Below are 25944 nucleotides of genomic sequence, written 5' to 3' on the forward strand. Positions count from 1 at the left end.
TGTGTGAGTTTTACTTTTGTTTGTTAAAAGAGTTTTTGCCTGCAAAGAAAGTTTTCACTATGTTCAAACTTTCTTTCTTGAGGGGGGGGGGGAAGTGTTAAGGATTCATCACTTCTGTTGTTGTGGTTTTCATCCACTGTAAACACTTTTGATTCCATGTACTATTATTGTTGTCGTTTAAGGGAAATAGATAATACAATTTTCCAAAAGGTAAAAAAGTTAATGTTTTAAATGAAACCGGAACCGAACGACGACGAAGAGGAAGAGAAAAAAAGAACGCAGAGCGAGTGAGTCGGACAAGAAAGCCGAGCTGCTTCTTGGTCTGGAGCAAACGGTGACGAACGGCGGCGGTCACGAGTGTACTTTCGGGTTTCCCGGGAAAGGGATTCTTGCGACAGAGTTATTATCGCTGTGACAGATCAACCTGCGTGTCAGGTTTTTGGCGGTTGATTCCGAGGAAAATCATCGTCGTGCCGTTACGCCTTGACAACGGGCTGTCGGCCATTTTGACTCGCGTGCTTTGCGCATCGCGCAAGGTTCTTTGCTTCGCTTCAGCCGTTTTCACCGCCTCCAGACATTTATCTGGGGTGTGTGTTTGTAACGTGGATTTTGAAGGTAAATCTGCAGTTGGCCGATTTGGAGCGGTGAAACGTCCATACCCGAGGGTGTGATTTCTCGGTCGCCTGGAGGGCACCTTTGGATTTCCCCATTGCCTTGAGGGCACCTTTGCGCAGCTTTGGCCGCATGGCTGTGGCTGTCATCCGAACGGGATTCTGGTCTCGATTAGACATCGTTCTGACGATCGCTGGAGCGGATTGACTTTGGCTTGATGCCGGAATACGACTTTGGCTTGATGCCGGAATACGACTTTGGCTGGATGACGGAATATGACTTTGGCTTGATGCCGGAATACGACTTTGGCTTGATGTGGGAATAGAGACATTGGGAATCCTCCTCTTTTCACTCACTTGGAGCACAGGGAGTTATATTGTACGAACCTGATGGTACCATCATAGGAATGATATACTATTTGTTGTACAATTGATTACTATTGTTTTTGTGTTGTTATTCTTGTGTGATCTTAATACAATATTTGTTGGTTGGTAACAATTGGTGTGGCTTCACCAATGATCTTTGACATACAGAAGAACACATTTTTCTGCCGTATCTCCTCTCGGGGCTCGGAGGTACACCGTGACCAGGGGGGTTGGGGTGGAGCACGTAACAGATACCATGGAGTTATTTTTACCGTGGACAAGTGGTGTGTCGAGAGAGGTATTTGGGTGTGATTTGGAGAAGCCATAATGGTATGCCAACCACCTGCCCCTGCCTTCTTAATGCCATAATGGTATGCCAAGCACCCTGCTGCTGTAATCCTCATGCCAAAATGGTATGCCAAGCACCCTGTCCCTGCCATCTTAATGCCATAATGGTATGCCAAGCACCCTGTGCCTGCCATCTTAATGCCATAATGGTATGCCAAGCATCCTGCCGCTGCCATCTTAATGCCATAATGGTATGCCAAGTACTCTGTGCCTGCCATCTTAATGCCATAATGGTATGCCAAGCACCCTGCCCCTGCCATCTTAATGCCATAATGGTATGCCAAGCACCCTGCCCCTGCCATCTTCATCCCATAATGGTATGCCAAGCACCCTGTCCCTGCCATCTTAATGCCATAATGGTGTGCCAATCACCCTGTCCCTGCCATCTTAATGCCATAATGGTATGCCAAGCACCCTGTCCCTGCCATCTTCATACCATAGTGGTATGCCAAGCACCCTGCCCCTGCCATCTTAATGTCATTATGGTATGCCAAGCACCCTGCCCCTGCCATCTTAATCCCATAATGACATGCCAAGCACCCTGTCCCTGCCATCTTAATGCCATAATGGTATTCCAAACATTCTGCCCCTGCCATCTTAATGCCATAATGGTGTGCCAATCACCCTGTCCCTGCCATCTTAATGCCATAATGGTATGCCAAGCACCCTGTCCCTGCCATCTTCATACCATAGTGGTATGCCAAGCACCCTGCCCCTGCCATCTTAATGTCATTATGGTATGCCAAGCACCCTGCCCCTGCCATCTTAATCCCATAATGACATGCCAAGCACCCTGTCCCTGCCATCTTAATGCCATAATGGTATTCCAAACATTCTGCCCCTGCCATCTTAATGCCATAATGGTATGCCAAGCACCCTGCCCTGCCATCTTAATGCCATTATGGTATGCCAAGCACCCTGTCCCTGCCATAATGGTGACAGTCTCGTACTAACGGGTTCACAAGGCATTAACAAAACAGAGATGCCACCACCAGAGGCCCAGGTAAGGCTCAAAGGTTTCACATATGACGAGGATATGGACAATCACGTGGAAAGTCACGGAACAAGCAGAATTGTCTCCATTTTTAAAGCTGATGTTCTTAACATAAGTTGGACAAAATTTGTCATTTAATTCCATTCCATTTAATTCCATTCCATTTAATTCCATTCTTCCATTTAATGGAAGTAGCATTTGTAGCATGTTGGAATGTACTGCAACATATACACAATCTTTTTCTTCTTCTGCTTTTTTCTTGTGTTTTCAGTGTGCACCACATGGATGCTGGAAGCATCATGGGTGCCTGTGCCACTGATGCAGCATCATTGAAGGGTTTAGTTACCTTTCGGGTTAGGGCAACAATGTGTAATTTGGCCACAGAGCCGGCGATAGCTCGCCTACTCTTCGCCAAGATCACCGTGGGATCTTTAACGTGCACCAACTGATGGCGCCAGACAGGACGCGCTTGTTTAACAACAAAAAACCCATTGTTTTTTTTACTTTTCTTTGTCTCTGGGGTGAAGGCTCTGGGATGGAGGCTCTGAGGTGGAGGCTCTGGGGTGGAGGCTCTGGGGTGGAGGCTCCGAGGATTGAGGATCTGGGATGGAGGCTCTGGGATGGAGGCTCTTGGGTGGAGGCTCTGTGATGGAGGCTCTGGGATGGAGGCTCTTGGGTGGAGGCTTTGGGATGGAGGCTCTGGGGTGGAGGCTCTAGGGTGGAGGATCTGGGATGGAGGCTCTGGGGTGGAGGCTCCTGGGATGGAGGTTCTGGGATGGAGGCTCTGGGATGGAGGCTCTTGGGTGGAGGCTTTGGGATGGAGGCTCTGGGATGGAGGCTCTGGGATGGAGGCTCTGGGATGGAGGCTCTAGGATGGAGGCTCTGGGATGGAGGCTCTGGGATGGAGGCTCTGTGATGGAGGCTCTGTGATGGAGGCTCTGGGGTGGAGGCTCCTAGGATGGAGGCTCTGGGATGGAGTCTCTTGGATGGCGGCTCTTGGATGGCGGCTCTGGGATGGAGGCTCTTGGATGGCGGCTCTGGGATGGAGGCTCTTGGCTGGAGGCTCTGGGATGGAGGCTCTGGGGTGGAGGCTCTGGGGTGGAGGCTCTGGGGTGGAGGATCCTGGGTGGAGGCTCTGGGATGGAGGCTCTTGGGTGGCGGCTCTGGGATGGAGGCTCTGGGGTAGAGGCTATGGGGTGGAGGCTCCGGGATGGAGGCTCTGGGATGGAGTTCTCTGGGGTGGAGGATCTGGGGTGGAGGATCTGGGGTGGAGGATCTGGGGTGGAGGATCTGGGGTGGAGGATCTGGGGTGGAGGATCTGGGGTGGAGGATCTGGGATGGAGGGTCTTGGATGGAGGCTCTGGAATGGAAGCTCAGGGGTGGAGGCTTTGGGATGGAGGCCTCTACTTATTGCACATCTTGTCACGTGGTTCTTGCAGGGGGAATTTACCACAGGGTTACAAGAATGGAAAGCCGCTGTGCATGGACCAGTACTACAAAATATTTTCATCATGCCGAGTACCAGGCCCTCGACGTGACACCATTGTGGACTACAGCGTCATGAATCCGCCGCCACGTCACATCACGGTGGCACACAACTACACGGTGAGCACACAACTACACTGTCAGCACACAACTACACGGTGAGCACACAACTACTCTGTGAGCACACAACTACACTGTGAGCACACAACTACACTGTGAGCACACAACTACACTGTGAGCACACAATTACACTGTGAGAGCACAACTACACGGTGAGCACACAACTACTCTGTGAGCACACAATTACACTGTGAGCACACAACTACTCTGTGAGCACACAACTACTCTGTGAGCACACAACTACTCTGAGCACACAACTACACGGTGAGCACACAACTACACTGTGAGCACACAACTACACGGTGAGCACACAACTACTCTGTGAGCACACAACTACACTGAGCACACAACTACTCTGAGCACACAACTACACTGTGAGCACACAATTACTCTGTGAGCACACAACTACACGGTGAGCACACAACTACACGGTGAGCACACAACTACACGGTGAGCACACAACTACACTGTGAGCACAACTACACTGTGAGCACACACATCACGGTGGCCACAACTACACTGTGAGCACACAACAACACGGTGAGCACACATCACGGTGGCCACAACTACACAGTGAGCACATAACTACACTGTGAGCACACAACTACACGGTGAGCACACACATCACGGTGGCCACAACTACACGGTGAGCACATAACTACACTGTGAGCACACAACTACATGGTGAGCCCACACATCACGGTGGCCACAACTACACGGTGGCCACAACTACACGGTGAGCACACAACTACACTGTGAGCACACAACTATACTGTGAGCACACAATTACACTGTGAGCACACAACTACATGGTGAGCACACAACTACATGGTGAGCACACACATCACGGTGGCCACAACTACACGGTGAGCACACAACTACACTGTGAGCACACAACTATACTGTGAGCACACAATTACACTGTGAGCACACAACTACATGGTGAGCACACAACTACATGGTGAGCACACACATCACGGTGGCCACAACTACACGGTGAGCACACAACTATACTGTGAGCACACAATTACACTGTGAGCACACAACTACACAGTGAGCACACAACTACACGTTGAGCACACATCACGGTGGCCACAACTACACGGTGAGCTAAGAACTACACTGTGAGCACACAACTATACTGTGAGCACACAACTACATGGTGAGCACACAACTACACTGTGAGCACACAACTACATGGTGAGCATCCACATCATGACGGTTTCTGTGCATTCTCCTGGATGTTCATACATGTTTTGTCCTTTCAGTCTGTTTTCCTCTCACCAATGGACATGGATAAATATCAATGGAGACTTTGTCAAAACATCATAATTGGTTATTAGCAAAATGGGAAACTGTGATTGTCAGTTTGGTCATGTTTATCATGTAATCTACATGATATAGCACCTACGAACATTCCTTCGAGTATCTTTGTGTGATGCCAAATGAAATGCACAGTGTGTGTCCATATGACAGTTTTTCCATGTGTGAGTGTGTATATGACAGTTTTTCCATGTGTGAGTGTCTATATGACAGTTTTTCCATGTGTACATATGACAGTTTTTCCATGTGTACACTGTACATGTGTCTATATGACAGTTTATCCATGTGTGTGTTTGTCTATATGATAGTTTTTCCATGTGTGCGTGTGTCCATATGACAGTTTTTCCACGTGTGTGTTTGTCTATATGACAGTTTTTCCATGTGTGCATGTGTCCATATGACAGTTTTTCCATGTGTGCGTGTTTGTATCAATATCAGTTTTTCCATGTGTGCATGTGTCCATATGACAGTTTTTCCATGTGTGCGTGTTTGTATCAATATCAGTTTTTCCATGTGTGTGTGTGTCTATATAACAGTTTTTCCATGTGTGCGTGTGTCTATATGACAGTTTTTCCATGTGTGCGTGTGTCTATATGACAGTTTTTCCATGTGTGCGTGTGTCTATATGACAGTTTTTCCATGTGTGCGTGTGTCTATATGACAGTTTTTCCATGTGTGCGTGTGTCTATATGACAGTTTTTCCATGTGTGCGTGTGTCAATATGACAGTTTTTCCCTGTGTGCGTGTGTCTATATGACAGTTTTTCCATGTGTGCGTGTGTCTTTATGACAGTTTTTCCATGTGTGCGTGTATCTATATGACAGTTTTTCCATGTGTGCGTGTGTCTATATGACAGTTTTTCCATGTGTGCATGTGTCTATATGACAGTTTTTCCATGAGTGTGTGTGTCTATATGACAGTTTTTCCATGTGTGCGTGTGTCAATATGACAGTTTTTCCATGAGTGTGTGTGTGTCTATATGATAGTTTTTCCATGTGTGCGTGTGTCAATATGACAGTTTTTCCATGAGTGTGTGTGTGTCTATATGACAGTTTTTCCATGTGTGCGTGTGTCAATATGACAGTTTTTCCATGAGTGTGTGTGTGTCTATATGATAGTTTTTCCATGTGTGCGTGTGTCAATATCAGTTTTTCCAGCTGTGCGTGTGTCTATATGACAGTTTTTCCATGAGTGTGTGTGTCTATATGACAGTTTTTCCATGTGTGCATGTGTCTATATGACAGTTTTTCCATGAGTGTGTGTGTGTCTATATGATAGTTTTTCCATGTGTGCGTGTGTCAATATCAGTTTTTCCAGCTGTGCGTGTGTCCATATGACAGTTTTTCCATGTGTGCGTTTGTCAATATCAGTTTTTCCATGTGTGCGTGTGCGTGTGTCTATATGACAGTTTTTCCATGTGTGCGTGTGTCAATATCAGTTTTTCCAGCTGTGCGTGTGCGTGTGTCTATATGACAGTTTTTCCATGTGTAGGTGTGTCTATATGATAGTTTTTCCATGAGTGTGTGTGTCTATATGACAGTTTTTCCATGTGTAGGTGTGTCTATATGATAGTTTTTCCATGAGTGTGTGTGTCTATATGACAGTTTTTCCATGTGTGCGTGTGTCAAAATCAGTTTTTCCAGCTGTGCGTGTGTCAATATGACCGTTTTTCCATGTGTAGGTGTGTCTATATGATAGTTTTCCATGAGTGTGTGTGTCTATATGACAGTTTTTCCATGTGTAGGTGTGTCTATATGATAGTTTTTCCATGAGTGTGTGTGTCTATATGACAGTTTTTCCATGTGTGCGTGTGTCAAAATCAGTTTTTCCAGCTGTGCGTGTGTCAATATGACCGATTTTCCATGTGTAGGTGTGTCTATATGATAGTTTTTCCATGAGTGTGTGTGTCTATATGACAGTTTTTCCATGTGTGCGTGTGTCAAAATCAGTTTTTCCAGCTGTGCGTGTGTCAATATGACAGTTTTTCCATGTGTGCATGTGTCCATATGACAGTTTTTCCATGTGTGCGTGTTTGTATCAATATCAGTTTTTGCATGTGTGCGTGTGTCTATATGACAGTTTTTCCATGTGTGCATGTGTCCATACGACAGTTTTTCCATGTGTGCGTGTTTGTATCAATATCAGTTTTTCCATGTGTGCGTGTTTGTATCAATATCAGTTTTTCCATGTGTGCGTGTGTCAATATAAGTTTTTCCAGCTGTGCGTGTGCGTGTGTCTATATGACAGTTTTTCCATGTGTGCGTGTGTCAATATCAGTTTTTCCAGCTGTGCGTGTGCGTGTGTCTATATGACAGTTTTTCCATGTGTGCGTGTGTCTACATGACAGTTTTTCCATGTGTGCGTGTGTCAATATCAGTTTTTCCAGCTGTGCGTGTGCGTGTGTCGAAATGACAGTTTTTCCATGTGTGCGTGTGTCAATATCAGTTTTTCCAGCTGTGCGTGTGCGTGTGTCTATATGACAGTTTTTCCATGTGTGCGTGTGTCTATATGACAGTTTTTCCATGTGTGCGTGTGTCAATATCAGTTTTTCCAGCTGTGCGTGTGCGTGTGTCTATATGACAGTTTTTCCATGTGTGCGTGTGTCTATATGACAGTTTTTCCATGTGTGCGTGTGTCAATATCAGTTTTTCCAGCTGTGCGTGTGCGTGTGTCTATATGACAGTTTTTCCATGTGTGCGTGTGTCTATATGACAGTTTTTCCATGTGTGCGTGTGTCAATATCAGTTTTTCCAGCTGTGCGTGTGTCTATATGACAGTTTTTCCATGTGTGCGTGTGTCAATATCAGTTTTTCCAGCTGTGCGTGTGCGTGTGTCTATATGGCAGTTTTTCCATGTGTAGGTGTGTCTATATGATAGTTTTTCCAGCTGTGCGTGTGTCTATATGACAGTTTTTCCATGTGTAGGTGTGTCTATATGACAGTTTTTCCAGCTGTGCGTGTGTCTATATGACAGTTTTTCCATGTGTAGGTGTGTCTATATGACAGTTTTTCCAGCTGTGCGTGTGTCTATATGACAGTTTTTCCATGTGTGCGTGTGTCTATATGACAGTTTTTCCATGTGTGCGTTTGTCAATATCAGTTTTTCCATGTGTGCGTGTGCGTGTGTCTATATGACAGTTTTTCCATGTGTGCGTGTGTCAATATCAGTTTTTCCAGCTGTGTGTGTACCACTCGAGTGGAGAGCCTCTTACCGTGGGACAGATATACTCTCAGCTCGAGAAGATCTGGAGCACTTCCATTAAGACCACAAAGGAACCCATTGGGATTCTCACTACGGAATACCGCCACCGCTGGGGCGCCGGACACAAGATACTCATACAAGGTGAAGTACCTCTTGTAGCGTCAGAGTTTGTGTAGGAAACATTTTCTGGACTTGTTTCGTCATACCTTAATCTGGAGATTGTCTTGGGTACCACAAACATGCATGGAGGCTGATAAACAAGCTTGTGGCCTAAGAAATATGGAGTGATGCCACAACAAAGGCCGACTTTTGTTAAAAGTCCATTGTGTTGAAGAAACTTAGGCAGTTTACAAAAGGAAACAACTGCAAGTTTTGTTTGATTCCATCAAGTAAAAAAACAGAAATTCACTGATCGAAGCAGTTTCTTCCATCAACAATTGGAGTGAGTGCAATTGGAATTACCTGAGCTATATATCCAAGATGTATTTAAGGAGTGATTGAGGCAGTGCGCTGTTACCTATACACGACCCAAATAAAGGGATGAGTCGGAACAAAGATTGCCCGGAGGGCGGCTACTCTGCCGTGGAATTAATAATCATAAAGACAATAACATGACCCCCCAGATGGCTCACATTGGGAGCCGGTGCTTCCAGTGCATTTAATGCTTGTTTCAGCTCCCAGTAAATGTTTTGAGCCTGCAGACTCAGTTCATATCAACCTTCTTCGTTTTCATTGTTTAGTGGTGGTTTTTTACTCGTACTACCTTTTCGTGCAACCTTTCAATGTGCTGATGAAGTAACTTACTGCACTGTGGAAACTGCACTGCACTGTGGTGCTTGATTAATTCATAACATTGTCACGCTGCCCCCCTCCCCTGCGCATATTAACACTGTCAGAGTTGTAATGAACGCCTCGGAGTGTTAAGCTCGATCGGCTACCCGTTGCCTTGGAGGATATTAATCCCCAGGAACACTACAATATTGTCGCGTTCTATACACTCTAAATATGTCGTGTTCTACACACATGACAATAGTCCATACATTCTACCTGGACTAAGGTATCCCTACCCCCCACAAACGTAACAGCAAAGCATTGTCTATGTTACGTTTGTGGGGGGGGGGGGAGGGGGCATTTTAAGGCCATTTTCCCTGCTAGAGCGGGGGTTAGCCTTGCGGTCCCCATGACAATGTTCTCCATTTTCCCCGATTTTCTGCATCTCTCCTTGTTAACCCCCTTGCCCACATTCTTCTTCGACCATCTTTAGCCAAGTCTTTCTCGGTCTTCCCCGTCCTCTACTTCCTTCTACATTCATTTCCATCACTCTTCTCAACCAGTCACTTTCATCCTTCCTCAACACATGACCAAACCATCTCAACCTGTTCCTCTTCACAGCATCCATCACAGGCTCGATTCCCATCATCTTTCGCAATTCATCATTTGTCTTCCTCTCTCTCAACGATACTCCGCACGTCCACCGAACCATTCACATTTCCACCCTTTCCAGCCTTTCCAGCCTTCGTTGATGCTCTACGTTAATTACCCATGTCTCGCTCCCATAAATCATAACACTTCTCACACATGCAGCATACACCTTTCCCTTCAGCTTCAACGACACTCCCCTCCTCGTCAGCACGCCACTCAGTTCCCGAAACTTCTTCCATGCACATCTCACTCGAGCAACCCTTGCCGAGTCTGATCCACCTTCTCCATTCAGCATGTCTCCGAGGTAACAAAATGTTTTCACACCTTCCAGCTTCACGCTGTCTCCAAGATCCAACTCAACATTTCCTCCATCTGCAGCTCCCTCTGTGCACACCTTACACTTGAATGTAGCTGCCACACTGGTTAATGACCCTCTCAAACCACTACATTTTTGATGAACCCACTCAGCGCACATTGTACATTGAATGGAATTCACTCCGACACCCTTCCTGCGCGCACAGCACATGGCCACTTCCCAGTTCTTTCCACCTCACCACATGCTTTACCACTTGGCATCACCTTCGTTTTTCCGATATTCACCTTCAGACCTTTTGTCTCCATACATTCCTTCCACTTGTTCATCTTCTCCTTCAGTCCATCCATACTTTCTGCAATCAACACCAGATCATCTGCATACAACAACTCCCACGGTAAACCTTCCTTTACGTTCCGAGCCAGCACCTCCATCACAGCTACAAGTAGTAGTGGATTTAGTACCGACCCCTGATGCACTCCCACCTTCACCTCAAACTCACCACTGTTCCCGTCCTTCGTCCTTACAGCTGTGCGTGCTCTTTTGTACATTGCCATCACGACTCTGATCAACCATTCCTCCACTCCTAATTTCTCAATGCCCATGTCACAACTTCACGTGGAACCCTATCGAATGCTTTCTCCAGATCAACAAACCCAAGAAAGAACTTCTTCCTCTTCTCCATGTATTTCTCCTGCAACTGCCTCACAATAAAAAGTGCGTCTGTCGTTCCTCTTCCTGGCATAAATCCAAACTGCATTTCGTCAATCTGCACTTTCTTCCTTATCCTCCTCTCCAACACCCTTTCCAATACCTTCATTCCATGCTCCAATAACTTTATCGCTCGATACGAGCCACAGTCCAGAGGGTCACCTTTCCCCTTGTATAGAGGAACGAGGGTACCCAGTTCCCAATCCACTGGAATGCGGCCTTCTTTCACCACCAGATTGTAGATCTCTGTCATTCACTTCACACCCCAATTTCCCGCTGCCTTCAACATATCTCCCACAACTCCCGTTGGTCCTCCTGCTTTTCTACTCTTCATTGCTTTTATCGCTTCCTCAACTTCCTTCTCGGTTATCTTCTCTGCCGGTCCTAAAACTGGGTTACTCTCTCTGTTGCCATCCCATTCATTCTCTGCATTCAACAGTATTTCCATATATCTCTTCCATCTTCCTTTAATTCCATCTGGGTCCACAACGATTTGTCCTACTTCATCCTTCAAGCAACTCACCCCCATCACATCACAACTCTCCTTCGCTATCTGCTTTGCAATCCTGAATACCGCTCTCTGACCCTCTTCCGAATCCAAGCATTCTCCGAACATTTCCCTACATGCCTCCTGCGCCTTTGCTGCCTCTTTCTTTGCAGCCTTCTTGGCTGCCTTATAACTTTCATGCTCTGCCTTTAATGCCCCCATACCCTTCGCCTTCTGCCACTCCTTGAACTTCTTTCTCTTCTCGTCAATCTTCTTTCCAACTTCATCATCCCACCACCATGTTTCCGAGTGCCTCAGTGGTCCTTTTGTCCATCCACATACCTCACCAACGGCTCCCAACAGACTATCTTTCATTTACATCCAACCACTTTCAAGCTCAACCACATCATCCTCTACCCTACTCAGCCTCTCTTTTAATGCCTCCCTTACTGTCACCTCTTTCAACCTCCACACCTTCATTATCGGTTGGTACTTCACCCGCCGAGCTCTCCTCGCACATTTCACCCTTATGTCGCAGACAACCAAGTGGTGCTGTGAAACAGCCTCCTCCCCCGGGATCACCTTTGTGTCCTGGAGGTGCCCCCTATCTCGCCTACGCACCAGCAGGTAGTCAACGGTTGTCGTCGACCAACCTGACGTGTATGTAACAAGCTTGTTATCCTCTTTCTGGAACTGAGTATTACAAATTAACAAATCAGCTCCATCAGCAAACTCCAAAATCCTTTCACCTTCTCCATTTCTCACACCATGTCCGTAACCCCCATGAACTCCCTCAAAACCGTCCATACTCCTTCCCACATGTCCATTTAGGTCTCATCCCACCACAACGTCCTCATCTTTCACGTTTTCCATCAGCTTCTCTATTGCACACCAGAACTTGTTGTACACCGCTCCTTTCCTATGCCATCTCCAGGCATTGCAAATCGTCATTGCTGGGCACCGAAGGGGGCTCGGCAGTGACGCGCGCTGAAAGAGAGTACTCAGTTTTCACTCTGGTTGTTTGTTTGTTTTCATCTTTCTTGTTTGTTTGTCCGGGCGATATCTCAGCCATCCTTTGAGCTAGGAAGCTGAAATTTCGGCACAATAGTGAGCAAGTCCTTTGTCAAAAACGGTATTTTTTTTTTGATTAATCAATTAATTGAGGAGTTATTTAATTATTAGCAATTAATTAAGTACTTATTTAATTAATCAAATTTCCTGTCTCTTCTGACCATTAACTCAGGCACCTTTTGAGTTAAGAAGCTGATATTTGGACATGCCAATGACCAGGTGATTTGGCTGCAAAGGATATTTTTGATTTATTAATTAATCAATTAATCGATTAATTATTTAATTATTCGATTAATGACAAAAACTTTTTTTTTTTTTAAGTTACAGATTCTGATGAAATAGTGGTAGTTTATGTGTTCTCTGACCAAATTGATTAATAATTTAATTTTTTTATGATTATTATTTATTTATTTTCATTATTAATCATTTATTTATTTTCTTTCTCATTTGGCCAATATCTCAGGCACCTTTTGAGCTGGGAAGCTAATATTTGGACATGAGTGACCAGGTGATGTGGCTATCAAGGATATTTTTGATTTATTGATTAATCATTTCATCTATTAATTATTTATTGATTAATCGATTAATTATTTATTGAGTAATCAATTAATTATTTAATTTTTTATAAATGACTTATTTAATTAAATTTCTAAAAGATACATCTTTGGATGAAGCACTAGTGGTTTAGTTATGCGATTAGCCAATTGATTATGAAAATATTTTGTGATAATCTTTTATTGATTTTAATTATACAATTAATCAATCAATTAGTGTACACCTCTCCCTCCCAATGCAGCCTCAATGAGCTGCACTGCGGTATTGCCGGGCGCCGGAGGCAGCATATTTAATTATTTGGCATGGGGCGGTGTACTTTGAATGTATGTGTACTTGTCCTTCTCTTCATCACTCTGACCAACCTGCGGAGCATATCCCGCGATGACGTTCACCAAGAGCTTTCCAATCATCATTTTCACCATCATCAACCTTTCACTCACTCTAGTCACACTCACCACACTGTCGACAAACTCCTCAGAAAACAGGACATCAACACCATTCACGCCTTCTGGGCACCCTTGCCACACAAACTTGTATTTCTGTCCCTGCCTACCTTTCACCATTCTCACACCACTTCCCTTCCATCTCGTCTCTTGCACACAACATGTGTCCACTCTTCTTCTGATCAATACTTCCACCACTTCTCCTGATCTCCCTGTCATTGTCCCTGCATTCCATGTCCCAAACCTCAGAAACCGATCTCCACGTCGGGCATCAGACGTTTCGTCATCATAAATGGAGTGATTTCCACCCTTGCTTCGATCGGGTTCCCCACCTTGAGTTTTGACGAGAGGGAGTAGGGTCCCCCATGGGGTACTTCGGGCTGTACCCTGCCCATATGTAGTTGTAATTGTCATGGTTCTCTTTTTGAGGCAATGTTTTTATGGCCGGATGCCCTTCCTGACGCCAACCCTTTTAGTCGCCTCTTACGGCATGCAGGGATATGGTGTACCTATTCTAAACCGGGGTACACACCGTACAGGAGGTGGGGGTGGGGGGGGGGGGGTAAACAAGAAATACCTTAGCCGAGATAGAATCGTATAGATTAGCATGCTCCGAAAGTCGCGAAGAAGAAGAAGCCATCTCGATGTATCTGAGTCGTGTCGAATGTCCGGATAAGTGTTTAGGTGTCTCCACACGGAGGAGTGGAGTTGTGCTATCCATGTAGGGTCAGTAAGGTTAAATACCCTGTGTGTAAATGCCTCTTGTAATTTTTCCAAATGTTCTTTAAAAACTCAACCCGCCAAACAACAACTATAGGAAATGGACTCATTCGCTCACCACACCTCCAGGTCTGACAAACCTGTCGGCACGTAAACCCCGCCTCAAGGCCTTCGACGTCATCCGAAAATTCCCGAACAGCGAGTAGACGCCGCCCCCCGATGACTCGTAACGAGGAGGTCACGCCTCCGCCTTCGTGATTGGTTGAGGCATGATGGATGATGGGATAGTGCTCGGTGATTGGACAGAGTGTGACATCATCGTGGAACATTGGAGAGCTGGAGGAAAGGGATGTGGTCTCGCAAATTTTTTTCGTCTCTCTTGTCCTGAGTTTGGTTGCGGGTAGCCATATCTCTCCATCTTCTTCTCGCTTTGTCTTGGTCGTGCTGGCAAAGGGCTGTGGTTGTGTTGCGTCCCTTCATGAAGCCTTGGATGGTAATGGAGGAAGAAGAAGCCGTCCCGCCGATCTCTTTGGCTCCGTGCCTTGGTGGAAGGCGGCATGGGTCGTGCTGGTCCAGTTTTGGTCGTGTGTGCGGCTGTGAGGAGGAGGAGGAATATGACAGCGGATTGAGGAACTCTTGGCGTGTCAAAAGCGAAAGGGGACCGGCCACATGAAATCACCTCACATTCGTGGTGACTCGAAGAGGAGCTTCGCGCCATGTGGCGATTTTCCAGCGCGCGGCTGCAGGCCACTTTGTGCTTCCGGCTTCATTCGACGCCCTCGCTTGAACGGCAACGCTAAGTGCCGGCAATATAAACACCATTTTATTTTCATTATCTTTTCCCCTGTTTGTATATGAGTCTGAATGGAGGGTCCCTCATTTAGGAATTTTAGTTTACCTCACCTTTTGTTGTGTTTTACATTACTGTAAATAAATTTATATTTGTTGAATTTTACCCTCTGTCCTAGTTTGTTTCTTTGTTTTGTGAGTTCGGAATAACCCTGTGTGTTTCCGATCAGATTTGGCCTCATCCTTCGCGCGCGAAAACATAATCCCGCCAAGGTTCGAAATACGCCTCGGAGTTAAAGCTAGTTTCGGTCATTCGTCCTCTTGGGGTCTTAACCCCGGGGACACGACACCTAGTTATAAATTTATCTCACACTAATTACATCAAACCACGCCTCTAGTTATCAATGTCTATCACATTAACTACAGCAAAGCATTGTCGAGTTGTTCTGAATGAAGATAGGAGGGTTTGCCAGACCCAGAGACTCAGCTTCGTTTTGGAGAAGGTGTTGGACCATGTTGTGAGTTTTTCTCAAGGTCTGAAGAGGCTGCTGCCTTCCTGTCTGAAGGATGAGGAATGTCAGGGCAGAGGGTGGAGTCATCGGCAAATGGATAAAGAGGACTTTCCAGAGAGTCAGAGAGATCATTGATGAAGATCAGGAAGAGGAGTGGGCCCAGAGACCTGCCTTGGGGCACTTCATCCTTGACTGGGAGAGGAGCCGAAAGGATTCCGTTGAGAGCCGCACTTTGACTACGAGAGTGGAGGAAGTTAGGAAGCCATGTGTGGAGAGCTGGCCTTGGATTCCACAGGCAGACTGTATCCAAAGCACCAGATATATCCAGAGACGGTCTTGATCTCATGTCTGATAATGAGGACCTCCATCCATTGTTGGGAGAGTAGAAGCAGCATGTCCAAGGTAGAGTGGCCATGTCTGAGATCCAAATTGATGATCTGAGATGAGGTTGTTGGAGAAAAGCAAGGATTTTATGTCAAGTGTCATGACCTTGTTGATGAATGGAAGCTGACACGTGTGTACTCAAGGGGATCAGTTTTTGCAACTTTTCAGCTCACCTGGAATGTGGTTCTGGGGAGGATGGTGCGTTGTCTGTCCGTCCGTCATTCCGTAATTCGATCATTCCGCGTTGTTAATGTTAAATTAGATATATAGTATTATTTTTTTTGTACCTCCTAGTTTGATAAAGTAGGAAAGCAACAGTTCTGTCCCATACAGTCGTAACTGCACGAAGTGTATTTTCGTCTGTATGGGACACGAACTGTTGCTTTGCTGCTTTATCAAACTAGGAGGTGATAACAGCATGTGTGCCCATGGGGTCAAAGGTGAACGATTTTGTGGTGGGTCGTCCTGACGAGGTCCAATAAAAGCCAAATCATTTTGATGACTCCACAGTCCTTTACTTGTGACCTACGAACTGGTCTTTAAAATATGTTGACTATGCGACATTGAAGCTATCCATGCAGGAAGCAAAGCTGTGCGTATTCACTCATGGCATTTTAAACTGACATGATGCCTCTATCGGTGTGGCACGACACTTGGCCGTTTATATATATATACATATGTATGAGTGTGTGCACGTATATGTATGTACGTGTTTGTTTGTGTGTGTGGAAATTGTTGTTGTTGGCTGCTAACTCCTCCACCCTTGGGTGGGTTTCAGGAGGGGGGACGGAGACCGCACAGGTCAAAAAAAAACTCACCTTTGTTTGTGTGTGTGTGTGTGTGTGTTTAGGTGTGTGTGTGTGTGTGTGTTTAGGTGTGTGTGTGTGTGTGTGTGTGTGTGTGTGTGTGTGTGTGTGTGTGTGTGTGTGTGTGTGTGTGTGTGTGTGTGTGTGTGTGTGTGTGTGTGTGTGTGTGTGTGTTTATCCCTCTTAATCAAAGCAGTTTTGTTGAAACGTGTTCATGAAATAAATATTATTATTACACAAATATATTGTTACGATTATGGGGGAAGGGGGGGAGGGTGGGGGGTAGGAGCTTCGAGAATACCTCATGAGAAATGGTTTCTGAACTATATCGAGTAACCCTGTGAGAGAACTGTATCGAGTAACATGGTTTGTGAGCGAGTAGGAAGCAAATCTCGATGTAAGGAAGTCGGGACCTGTCAGCACTTAAGGATTTTGTTTGGGTGTGCATGATACGATGGTTGTGTTTTGATACACAGAGAGGGATTAAAGTAAAGGAAACATGTGTTTCTCTTGAAATCTCCTTAAAATCTCTTCTAAACATCCACCGGGCATGCGGGGTTACTGCTCTGTAGAGTGGAGGAAGAACGAGGCAGATGCTCTGGGATTCTGTTAAGGGCCGGCAGGGATTGCGAGAGTTATGAAGAGATGGGGGAGGAGCTGATATGAGACGGCAGGGATTGCAAGAGTTATGAGGAGATGGGGGAGGAGCTGTTAAGGGGCGGCAGGGATTGCTAGAGTTATGTGGAGATGGGGGAGGAGCTGTTAAGGGGCGGCAGGGATTGCGAGAGTTATGTGGAGATGGGGGAGGAGCTGATAAGGGGCGGCAGGGATTGCGAGAGTTATGTGGAGATGGGGGAGGAGCTGTTAAGGGCCGGCAGGGATTGCGAGAGTTATGTGGAGATGGGGGAGGAGCTGTTAAGGGCCGGCAGGGATTGCTAGAGTTATGTGGAGATGGGGGAGGAGCTGTTAAGGGGCGGCAGGGGTTGCTAGAGTTATGTGGAGATGGGGGAGGAGCTGTTAAGGGGCGGCAGGGATTGCTAGAGTTATGTGGAGATGGGGGAGGAGCTGATAAGGGGCGGCAGGGATTGCGAGAGTTATGTGGAGATGGGGGAGGAGCTGTTAAGGGCCGGCAGGGATTGCGAGAGTTATGTGGAGATGGGGGAGGAGCTGTTAAGGGCCGGCAGGGATTGCTAGAGTTATGTGGAGATGGGGGAGGAGCTGTTAAGGGCCGGCAGGGATTGCGAGAGTTATGTGGAGATGGGGGAGGAGCTGTTAAGGGCCGGCAGGGATTGCGAGAGTTATGTGGAGATGGGGGAGGAGCTGATAAGGGGCGGCAGGGATTGCGAGAGTTATGTGGAGATGGGGGAGGAGCTGTTAAGGGCCGGCAGGGATTGCGAGAGTTATGTGGAGATGGGGGAGGAGCTGTTAAGGGCCGGCAGGGATTGCGAGAGTTATGAGGAGAAGGGGGAGGAGCGTGGATCGAGTGGGTCGAGTGTGTTGAGAAGCTCGGGTTTGTGAGAGGAACTGAGGAGTTTTGAGGATCATTGAGAGGTTTATGAGAGCTTTAAGGAGGTCGTCCTGGCTGCCTGCCTTGGCCCTGGTGCTGTTTACGTCTTTCCCCTTTGCCTGATGATCATCCTGTTAGTTTCCTCAACACTTCTTTGTTGTCCTACTGTCTCCTCATCACCCTGCCCATCACCTCATCACCTGCTCCGTGAACATCCTTCCCCTCCTCCGCTGCCACCAGAGATAAGTTGCCTGGTTTTTGTCCTTCTTCCCCATCTGTGAATGGAGTGAGGTGCCTTTGTTGTCCCCCGTCGCACAGCGGAGCGAAAGGGGGACTATGGTTTTCCCCTCCGTCCGTGTGTCCGTCCGTCCGTCCGTGCGTGCGGGCGTGCATGCGTGCGGGCATGCGTGCGTGCATAAGCGAAGGACCGCATTCGAATTTGGTGTGTGGGTGCAACCCACGTCAAAATCCAAGATGGCCGCCGCCATGTATGTCTGATGCCATGTATGTCTGAACCTTGTGAGATGAATATCTTGAAAAATAAGCGAAGTACCAACTTCTAATGTGGTGTGTGGGTGTATCTCGGCATAAGGAAGAAAGCTATTGAAAATTGGGTCGCCACGTCAAAATCCAAGATGGCCGGCGCCATGTATGTCTGAACCTTGTGAGATGAATATCTTGAAAAATAAGTGAAGTACCAACGTCTAATTTGGTGTGTGGGTGTATCTCGGCATAAGGAAGAACGCTATTGAAAATTGAGTCGCCACGTCAAAACACAAGATGGCCGCCACCATATATATGTCTGAACCTTGTGAGCGAAATATCTTGAAAAATAAGTGAAGTACCAACTTCTAATCTGGTGTGTAGGTGTAGCTAGGCATAAGGAAGAACGCCATTGAAAATTGGGTCGCCACGTCAAAATCCAAGATGGCCGCCTCCATGTATGTCTGAACCTTGTGAGCGAAATATCATATCATAGCATGTTTTCTGCGTCTTCCACTTTGTCAACTCACATCACTTCACCGACGGGGGACCTAGGCGTAACGCTTGTTTTTATCGGATTTATTTTACCATTGTGTACCTCATTGGATATCGTTAATCCTGAATTATTTTCCTTGGCTGTTATTTGTTCGAGAATAAACCCGTTTGGTTTAAAAGAGATAAGGTGCCTCGTGATTCTTCTCAACCCACGCGAGCGAGGTTAATATCGCCATCATTCAGACGGGGCCTCGGAGATGAAGCCTGTTTTGGTCTATCCGTTGAGGAGTGGTGTTAACCAGCCCGTGAACACGACAATATTAAACTTCGACATGCACAAGAATACATATTTACCTGGGGTTAGGTGGTGACATGTGTAAAAACGTAAGGGGGCTCTCGGATTTAAATAAAAGTTGGAGAGGGAATATAGATGTGTGAAGGAAAGGATAGATGAAAATTTTGTCATTTTGTGTACGTAATATATAAATGCCTATCGTATACCTGTATCTCATATAGTTTGTGTGGTAAGGTGTGGTTTGAAATATAAGTTTTGTTTGTATAATATAAGTTTGTATGAATATAAGTAATTATTATTTAAATATAAATAAACTTGTTTGAAATACAAGTTTGTGTGGCAAGGGTGCCCAGAGGGCATGAATGGTGTTGGTGTCCTGTTTTCTGAGGAGTTTGTAGACAGTGTGGTGAGTGTGACTAGAGTGAGTGATAGGTTGATGATGGTGAAAATGATGATTGGAAAGCTCTTGGTGAACGTCATCTCGGGATATGCTCCGCAGGTTGGTCGGAGCGATGAAGAGAAGGACAAGTTCTGGTGTGTGGTAGAGAAGCTGATGGAAGACATGAAAGATGAGGAAGTTGTTGTGGTAGGAGGAGACCTAAATGGACATGTGGGAAGGAGTATTGACGGTTTTGAGGGAGTTCATGGGGGTTACGGATATGGTGTGAGAAATAGAGAGGGTAAATTGATTTTGGAGTTTGCTGATGGAGCTGATTTGTTGATTTGTAATACTCAGTTCCAGAAAGAGGATAATAAGCTTGTTACATACACGTCAGGTGGGTCGACGACAACCGTTGACTACCTGCTGGTGTGTAGGCGAGATAGGGGGCACCTCCGGGACACAAAGGTGATCCCGGGGGAGGAGGCTGTTTCACAGCACCACTTGGTTGTCTGCGACATATGGGTGAAATGTGCGAGGAGAGCTCGGCGGGTGAAGTACCAACCGAGAATGAAGGTGTGGAGGTTGAAAGAGGTGACAGTGAGGGAGGCAATAAAAGAGAGGCCGAGTATGGTAGCGGATGATGTGGTTGAGCTTGAAAGTGGTTGGATGTCAATGAAAGATAGTCTGTTGGGAGCCGTTGGTGAGGTATGTGGATGGACAAAAGGACCACCGAGGCACTCGGAAACATGGTGGTGGGATGATGAAGTTGGAAAGAAGATTGACTTGAAGAGGAAGAAGTTCAAGGAGTGGCAGAAGGCGAAGGGTACGGGGGGCAGAAAAGGCAGAGCATGAAAGTTATAAGGCAGCCAGGAAGGCTGAAAAGGAAGAGGTAGCAAAAGTGCAGGATGCATGTAGGGAAATGTTCGGAGAACGCTTGGATTCGGAAGAGGGTCAGAGAGCGGTATTCAGGATTGCAAAGCAGATAGCGAAAGAGAGGTGTGATGTGATGGGGGTGAGTTGCTTGAAGGATGAAGTGGGACAAATCGTTGTGGACGCAGATGGAATTAAAGGAAGATGGAAGAGATATATGGAAATGCTGTTGAATACAGAGAATGAATGGGATGGCAACATGGAGAGGAACCCAGTTTTAGGACCGGCAGAGAAGATAACCGAGAAGGAAGTTGAGGAAGTGATAAAAGCAATGAAGAGTAGAAAAGCGGGAGGGCCGATGGGAGTTGTGGGAGATATGTTGAAGGCAGCGGGAAATTGGGGTGTGAAGAGAATGACAGAGATCTGCAATCTGGTGGTGAAAGAAGGCCGCATTCTAGTGGATTTGGGACCTGAGTACCCTCGTCCCTCTATACAAGGGGAAAGGTGACCCCCTGAACTGTGGCTCGTACCGAGCGATAAAGTTATTGGAGCATGGAATGAAGGTATTGGAAAGGGTGTTGGAGAGGAGGATAAGGAAGAAAGTGAAGATTGACGAAATGCAGTTTGGATTTATGCCAGGAAGAGGAACGACATACGTGCTTTTTATTGTGAGGCAGTTACAGGACAAGTACATGGAGAAGAGGAAGAAGTTGTTTCTTGGGTTTGTTGATCTGGAGAAAGCATTCGATAGGGTTCCATGTGAAGTAGTGACATGGGCATTGAGGAAGTTTGGAGTGGAGGAATGGTTGATCAGAGTGGTGACGGCAATGTACAAAAGAGTGTGCACAGCTGTAAGGACGAAGGACGGGAACAGTGGGGAGTTTGAGGTGAAGGTGGGAGTGCATCAGGGGTCTGTACTAAGTCGACTACTATTTGTAGCTGTGATGGAGGTGCTGGCTCGGAACGTAAAGGAGGGTTTACCGTGGGAGTTGTTGAATGCAGATGATCTGGTGTTGATTGCAGAAAGTATGGATGGACTGAAGGAGAAGATGAACAAGTGGAAGGAATGTATGGAGACAAAAGGTCTGAAGGTGAATATCGGAAAAACGAAGGTGATGGCAAGTGGTAAAGCATGTGGTGAGGTGGAAAGAACTCGGAAGTAGGCGTGTGCTGTGTGCATGAAGGGTGCCGGAGTGAATTGCATTCAATGTACAATGTGCGCTGAGTGGGTTAATCAAAAATGTAGTGGTCTGAGAGGGTCATTAACCAGTGTGGCAGCTTCATTCAAGTGTAAAGTGTGCACAGAGGGAGTTGCAGATGGAGGAAATGTTGAGTTGGATCTTGGAGATGGCGGGAAGCTGGAAGGTGTGAAAACATTTTGTTACCGAGGAGACATGCTGAATGGAGAAGGTGGATCAGACTTGGCAATGGTTGCTGGAGTGAGATGTGCATGGAAGAGGTTTCGGGAACTGAGTGGCGTGCTGATGAGGAGGGGAGTGTCGTTGAAGCTGAAGGGAAAGGTGTATGCTGCATGTGTGAGAAGTGTTATGATTTATGGGAGCGAAACATGGGTAATGAACGTAGAGCAGCAACGAAGGCTGGAAAGGGTGGAAATGCAAATGGTTCGGTGGGTGTGCGGAGTGTCGCTGAGAGAGAGAGGAAGACAAATGATGAATTGCGAAAGATGATGGGAATAGAGCCTGTGATTGATGCTGTGAAGAGAAACAGTTTGAGATGGTTTGGTCATGTGTTGAGGAAGGATGAAAGTGACTGGTTGAGAAGAGTGATGGAAATGAATGTAGAAGGAAGTAGAGGATGGGGAAGACCGAGAAAGACTTGGCTAAAGATGTTCGAAGAAGAAATGCGGGCAAGGTGGTTAACAAGGGGAGATGCAGAAAATAGGGCAAAATGGAGAAGATTGTCAAGGGGACCGCGAGGCTAACCCCCGCTCCAGCAGGGAAAATGGCCTTAAAATGCCTGTTGTTGTTTTGTACAGCTGTATATCATATGGATTCACCTTTTTAACAACACTGCCTATATCTTGCATTGGATTCCTCACCTGCCCTGTACATCCGCTCTTATCCATAACGTCCATGCTGCTCTCCTTCATTCCACATTTTCATTCTCTTCCTTAGACAAGCTGAACAAGGAATCCGCACGCATCATCCAACAGGGCATGTTTGCTGTATGTTTGGACGCTCCATCCACTCGACCACCCTCCGAGCTAGCCATGAGTCACGCAGCCGCACAGATCCTGCATGGTGGAGACAGCCGAGCCAACGCGGGGAACCGCTGGTTTGACAAAACCCTCCAGGTGATTGGGGTGCCCTTTATGAGCCGGAGCGCAGGGGTGAACACCTGGCACCGCAGGACCCTGCTCCGTACACATAATAGTATTCATGCTAAGGGACAATTATTTCATTAAAGGGACATGATCTATGCTTTGATCTGATCTGATGGGTCACCGTTAACTGTCGTTTTTATCAAAGCTCCCTCTATTGGACAGGGGGAGGCTTATACCTGTTGTAGGGTTTGTTTGTACACTTGTTTCCCCCAATTTTTAATTGTGCCCAAGAGTTTCTTACACCCCTCGGAGTACTGAACCACCATTTAGGTTTGATCCTCTTTTTATTTCTGACCTGTATTGCGGAGCTGGCTGGGACTTTCGGAATTAAATTTTGCATCAACAATGGGAATACAAAGTACGTGGGGTTGACATAATTTTTGACCTTCACCTAATTTTAAGGTCATGACCCAATTATAGACATTTTAACAGTTTTCACCAAACTCGACTCAGGTCTTTCAGATTAGCATGAAATTGCCCTCTCTAGATCACCTAGAGTAAGGAGCATTTACAGTCAATTTACATCATACACCTCCGGGTTTAAGGTCAAGGTCAAACAGCGGTCTGAAAAAAGAACGTGCTTTTTGCCAATGAAGATTCTCAAAGACCACTTTGCCTTCCAAGATGTTCTTGCATCGTAGTGGTGTACCTGTTCTGCATCGCGATAAATTCCTTCGTTGCATATCACGATACATTCCATCGTTACATAACGTGATACATTCCATCGTTACATATCGCAACACTTTCCATTGTTACATATCGTGATACATTCCATCATTACTTATTGCGATACATTCCATTGTTACATATCGCGATACATTCCATTGTTACATATCGCGATACATTCCATCGTTACATATCGCGATACATTCCATCGTTACATATCGCAATGCATTCCATCGTTACATATCGTGATACATTCCATCGTTGCATATCGCGATACATTCCATCGTTACATATCATGATACATTCCATCGTTACATATCGCGATAAATTCCATTGTTACATATCGCAATACATTCCATCGTTACATATCGCGATACATTCCATCGTTACATATCGTGACACATTCCATCGTTACATATCGCGATACATTCCATTGTTACATATCGCAATACATTCCATCGTTACATATCGCGATACATTCCATCATTACATATCGTAATACATTCCATCGTTACATATCGTGATACATTCCATCATTACATATCGCGATACATTCCATCGTTACATATCACGATACATTTCATCGTTACATATCATGATACATTCCATCGTTACATATCGCGATACATTCCATCGTTACATATCGCGATACATTCCATAGTTACATATCATGATACATTCCATTGTTACATATCGCGATAAATTCCATTGTTACATATCGCAATACAATCCATCGTTACATATCGCAATACATTCCATCGTTACATATCGTGATACATTCCATCGTTACATATCGCGATACATTCCATTGTTACATATCGCAATACATTCCATCGTTACATATTGCGATACATTCCATCATTACATATCGTAATACATTCCATCGTTACATATCGTGATACATTCCATCGTTACATATCGCGATACATTCCATTGTTACATATCGCAATACATTCCATCGTTACATATTGCGATACATTCCATCATTACATATCGTTATACATTCCATCGTTACATATCGTGATACATTCCATCATTACATATCGCGATACATTCCATCGTTACATATCACGATACATTTCATCGTTACATATCGTGATACATTCTATCGTTGTATATCGCGATACATTCCATCATTACATATCGCGATACATTCCATCGTTACATATCGCAATACATTCTATCGTTACATATCACGATACATTTCATCGTTACATATCGTGATACATTCCATCGTTACATATCGCGATACATTCCATCGTTACTTATCCAATCTCAACCAAACTTGACAGGATGACTAAGGGTTATACAATGAAGGTTGTAGCACATTCATTTTCCTCCTCCCCAAGGGGGGTTTTCCCCCCCGAGCGGGTTTTCCCCACCATTGTTGTCAATGGGGTTGCATGTTAAGGTGTATATCCATGTTAAGTTAGCTTTATCGTGGCGTTTTTCCAAAGAAGAAGATTTATCGTGGTGTTTTCCAAAGACACTTTTAATAACAAAATCCACGATAATCACATTTTATTAATGTTATTACAAAACAATATTAATACTAATAATGTCCCACTTCCCCAAGGTGTTTTTTCCTGCAGTGAAACGTGTACAAATAGGTTATAGTTATAATGGCGTTTCCATGGCAGCAACGGCTTCTACAGGAAGTAAAAATATTATAAACCACAAACACGTTTTATTACCTCTTTAAATGGTCGATAATAGTTTGACAAAGAACTGAAATAAATTTGGACAAACTCGGACATTAGTCAATGCTTATCACGTCGACTATCGCTCCTGATTGTAGATCTACTGCTGTCTATATAACACACATGGGTTAATAACACGACCCTTACTGCCGTTGCCATGGACTTCACGGAAGTAAATATTACTTTCGGGAATTTAGAATGGTGAGGCTTGGTGTGATCCTTTCATTGACCTGATCTAACATGTTGTAATGTCATGCATGATCTGATCCTTTCAACAACCTGATCTAACATGTTGTAATGTCATGCATGACCTGATCCTTTCATTGACCTGATCTAACATGTTGTAATATCATGCATGATCTGGTCCTTTCAACAACCTGATCTAACATGTTGTAATGTCATGCATGACCTGATCCTTTCATTGACCTGATCTAACATGTTGTAATATCATGCATGATCTGGTCCTTTCAATGACCTGATCTAACATGTTGTAATGTCGTGCATGATGTGATCCTTTCAATGACCTGATCTAACATGTTGT

At 45.5% G+C, this 25944-nt stretch overlaps 1 protein-coding gene across 4 annotated transcripts in view; it reads left to right on the forward strand.

Annotated features, from left to right (window-relative positions):
• The window catches only part of LOC137438503 (carnitine O-acetyltransferase), a 152207-nt gene that overhangs the window by 99767 nt on the left and 26496 nt on the right, over window positions 1–25944 (forward strand). For all 4 annotated transcript variants that reach the window (XM_068133594.2, XM_068133596.2, XM_078766931.1 and 1 more), the window contains exons 6-8: window positions 3759–3924; window positions 8415–8589; window positions 22829–23007. In XM_068133594.2, the coding sequence (XP_067989695.1) occupies window positions 3759–3924; window positions 8415–8589; window positions 22829–23007 (520 nt within the window). The remainder of the gene's footprint in view (window positions 1–3758; window positions 3925–8414; window positions 8590–22828; window positions 23008–25944) is intronic.

This window comes from Myxine glutinosa, chromosome 13, assembly GCF_964187855.1.
Source record: "Myxine glutinosa chromosome 13, kmMyxGlut1.1, whole genome shotgun sequence".
Classification (NCBI taxonomy): Eukaryota; Metazoa; Chordata; class Myxini; order Myxiniformes; family Myxinidae; genus Myxine; species Myxine glutinosa.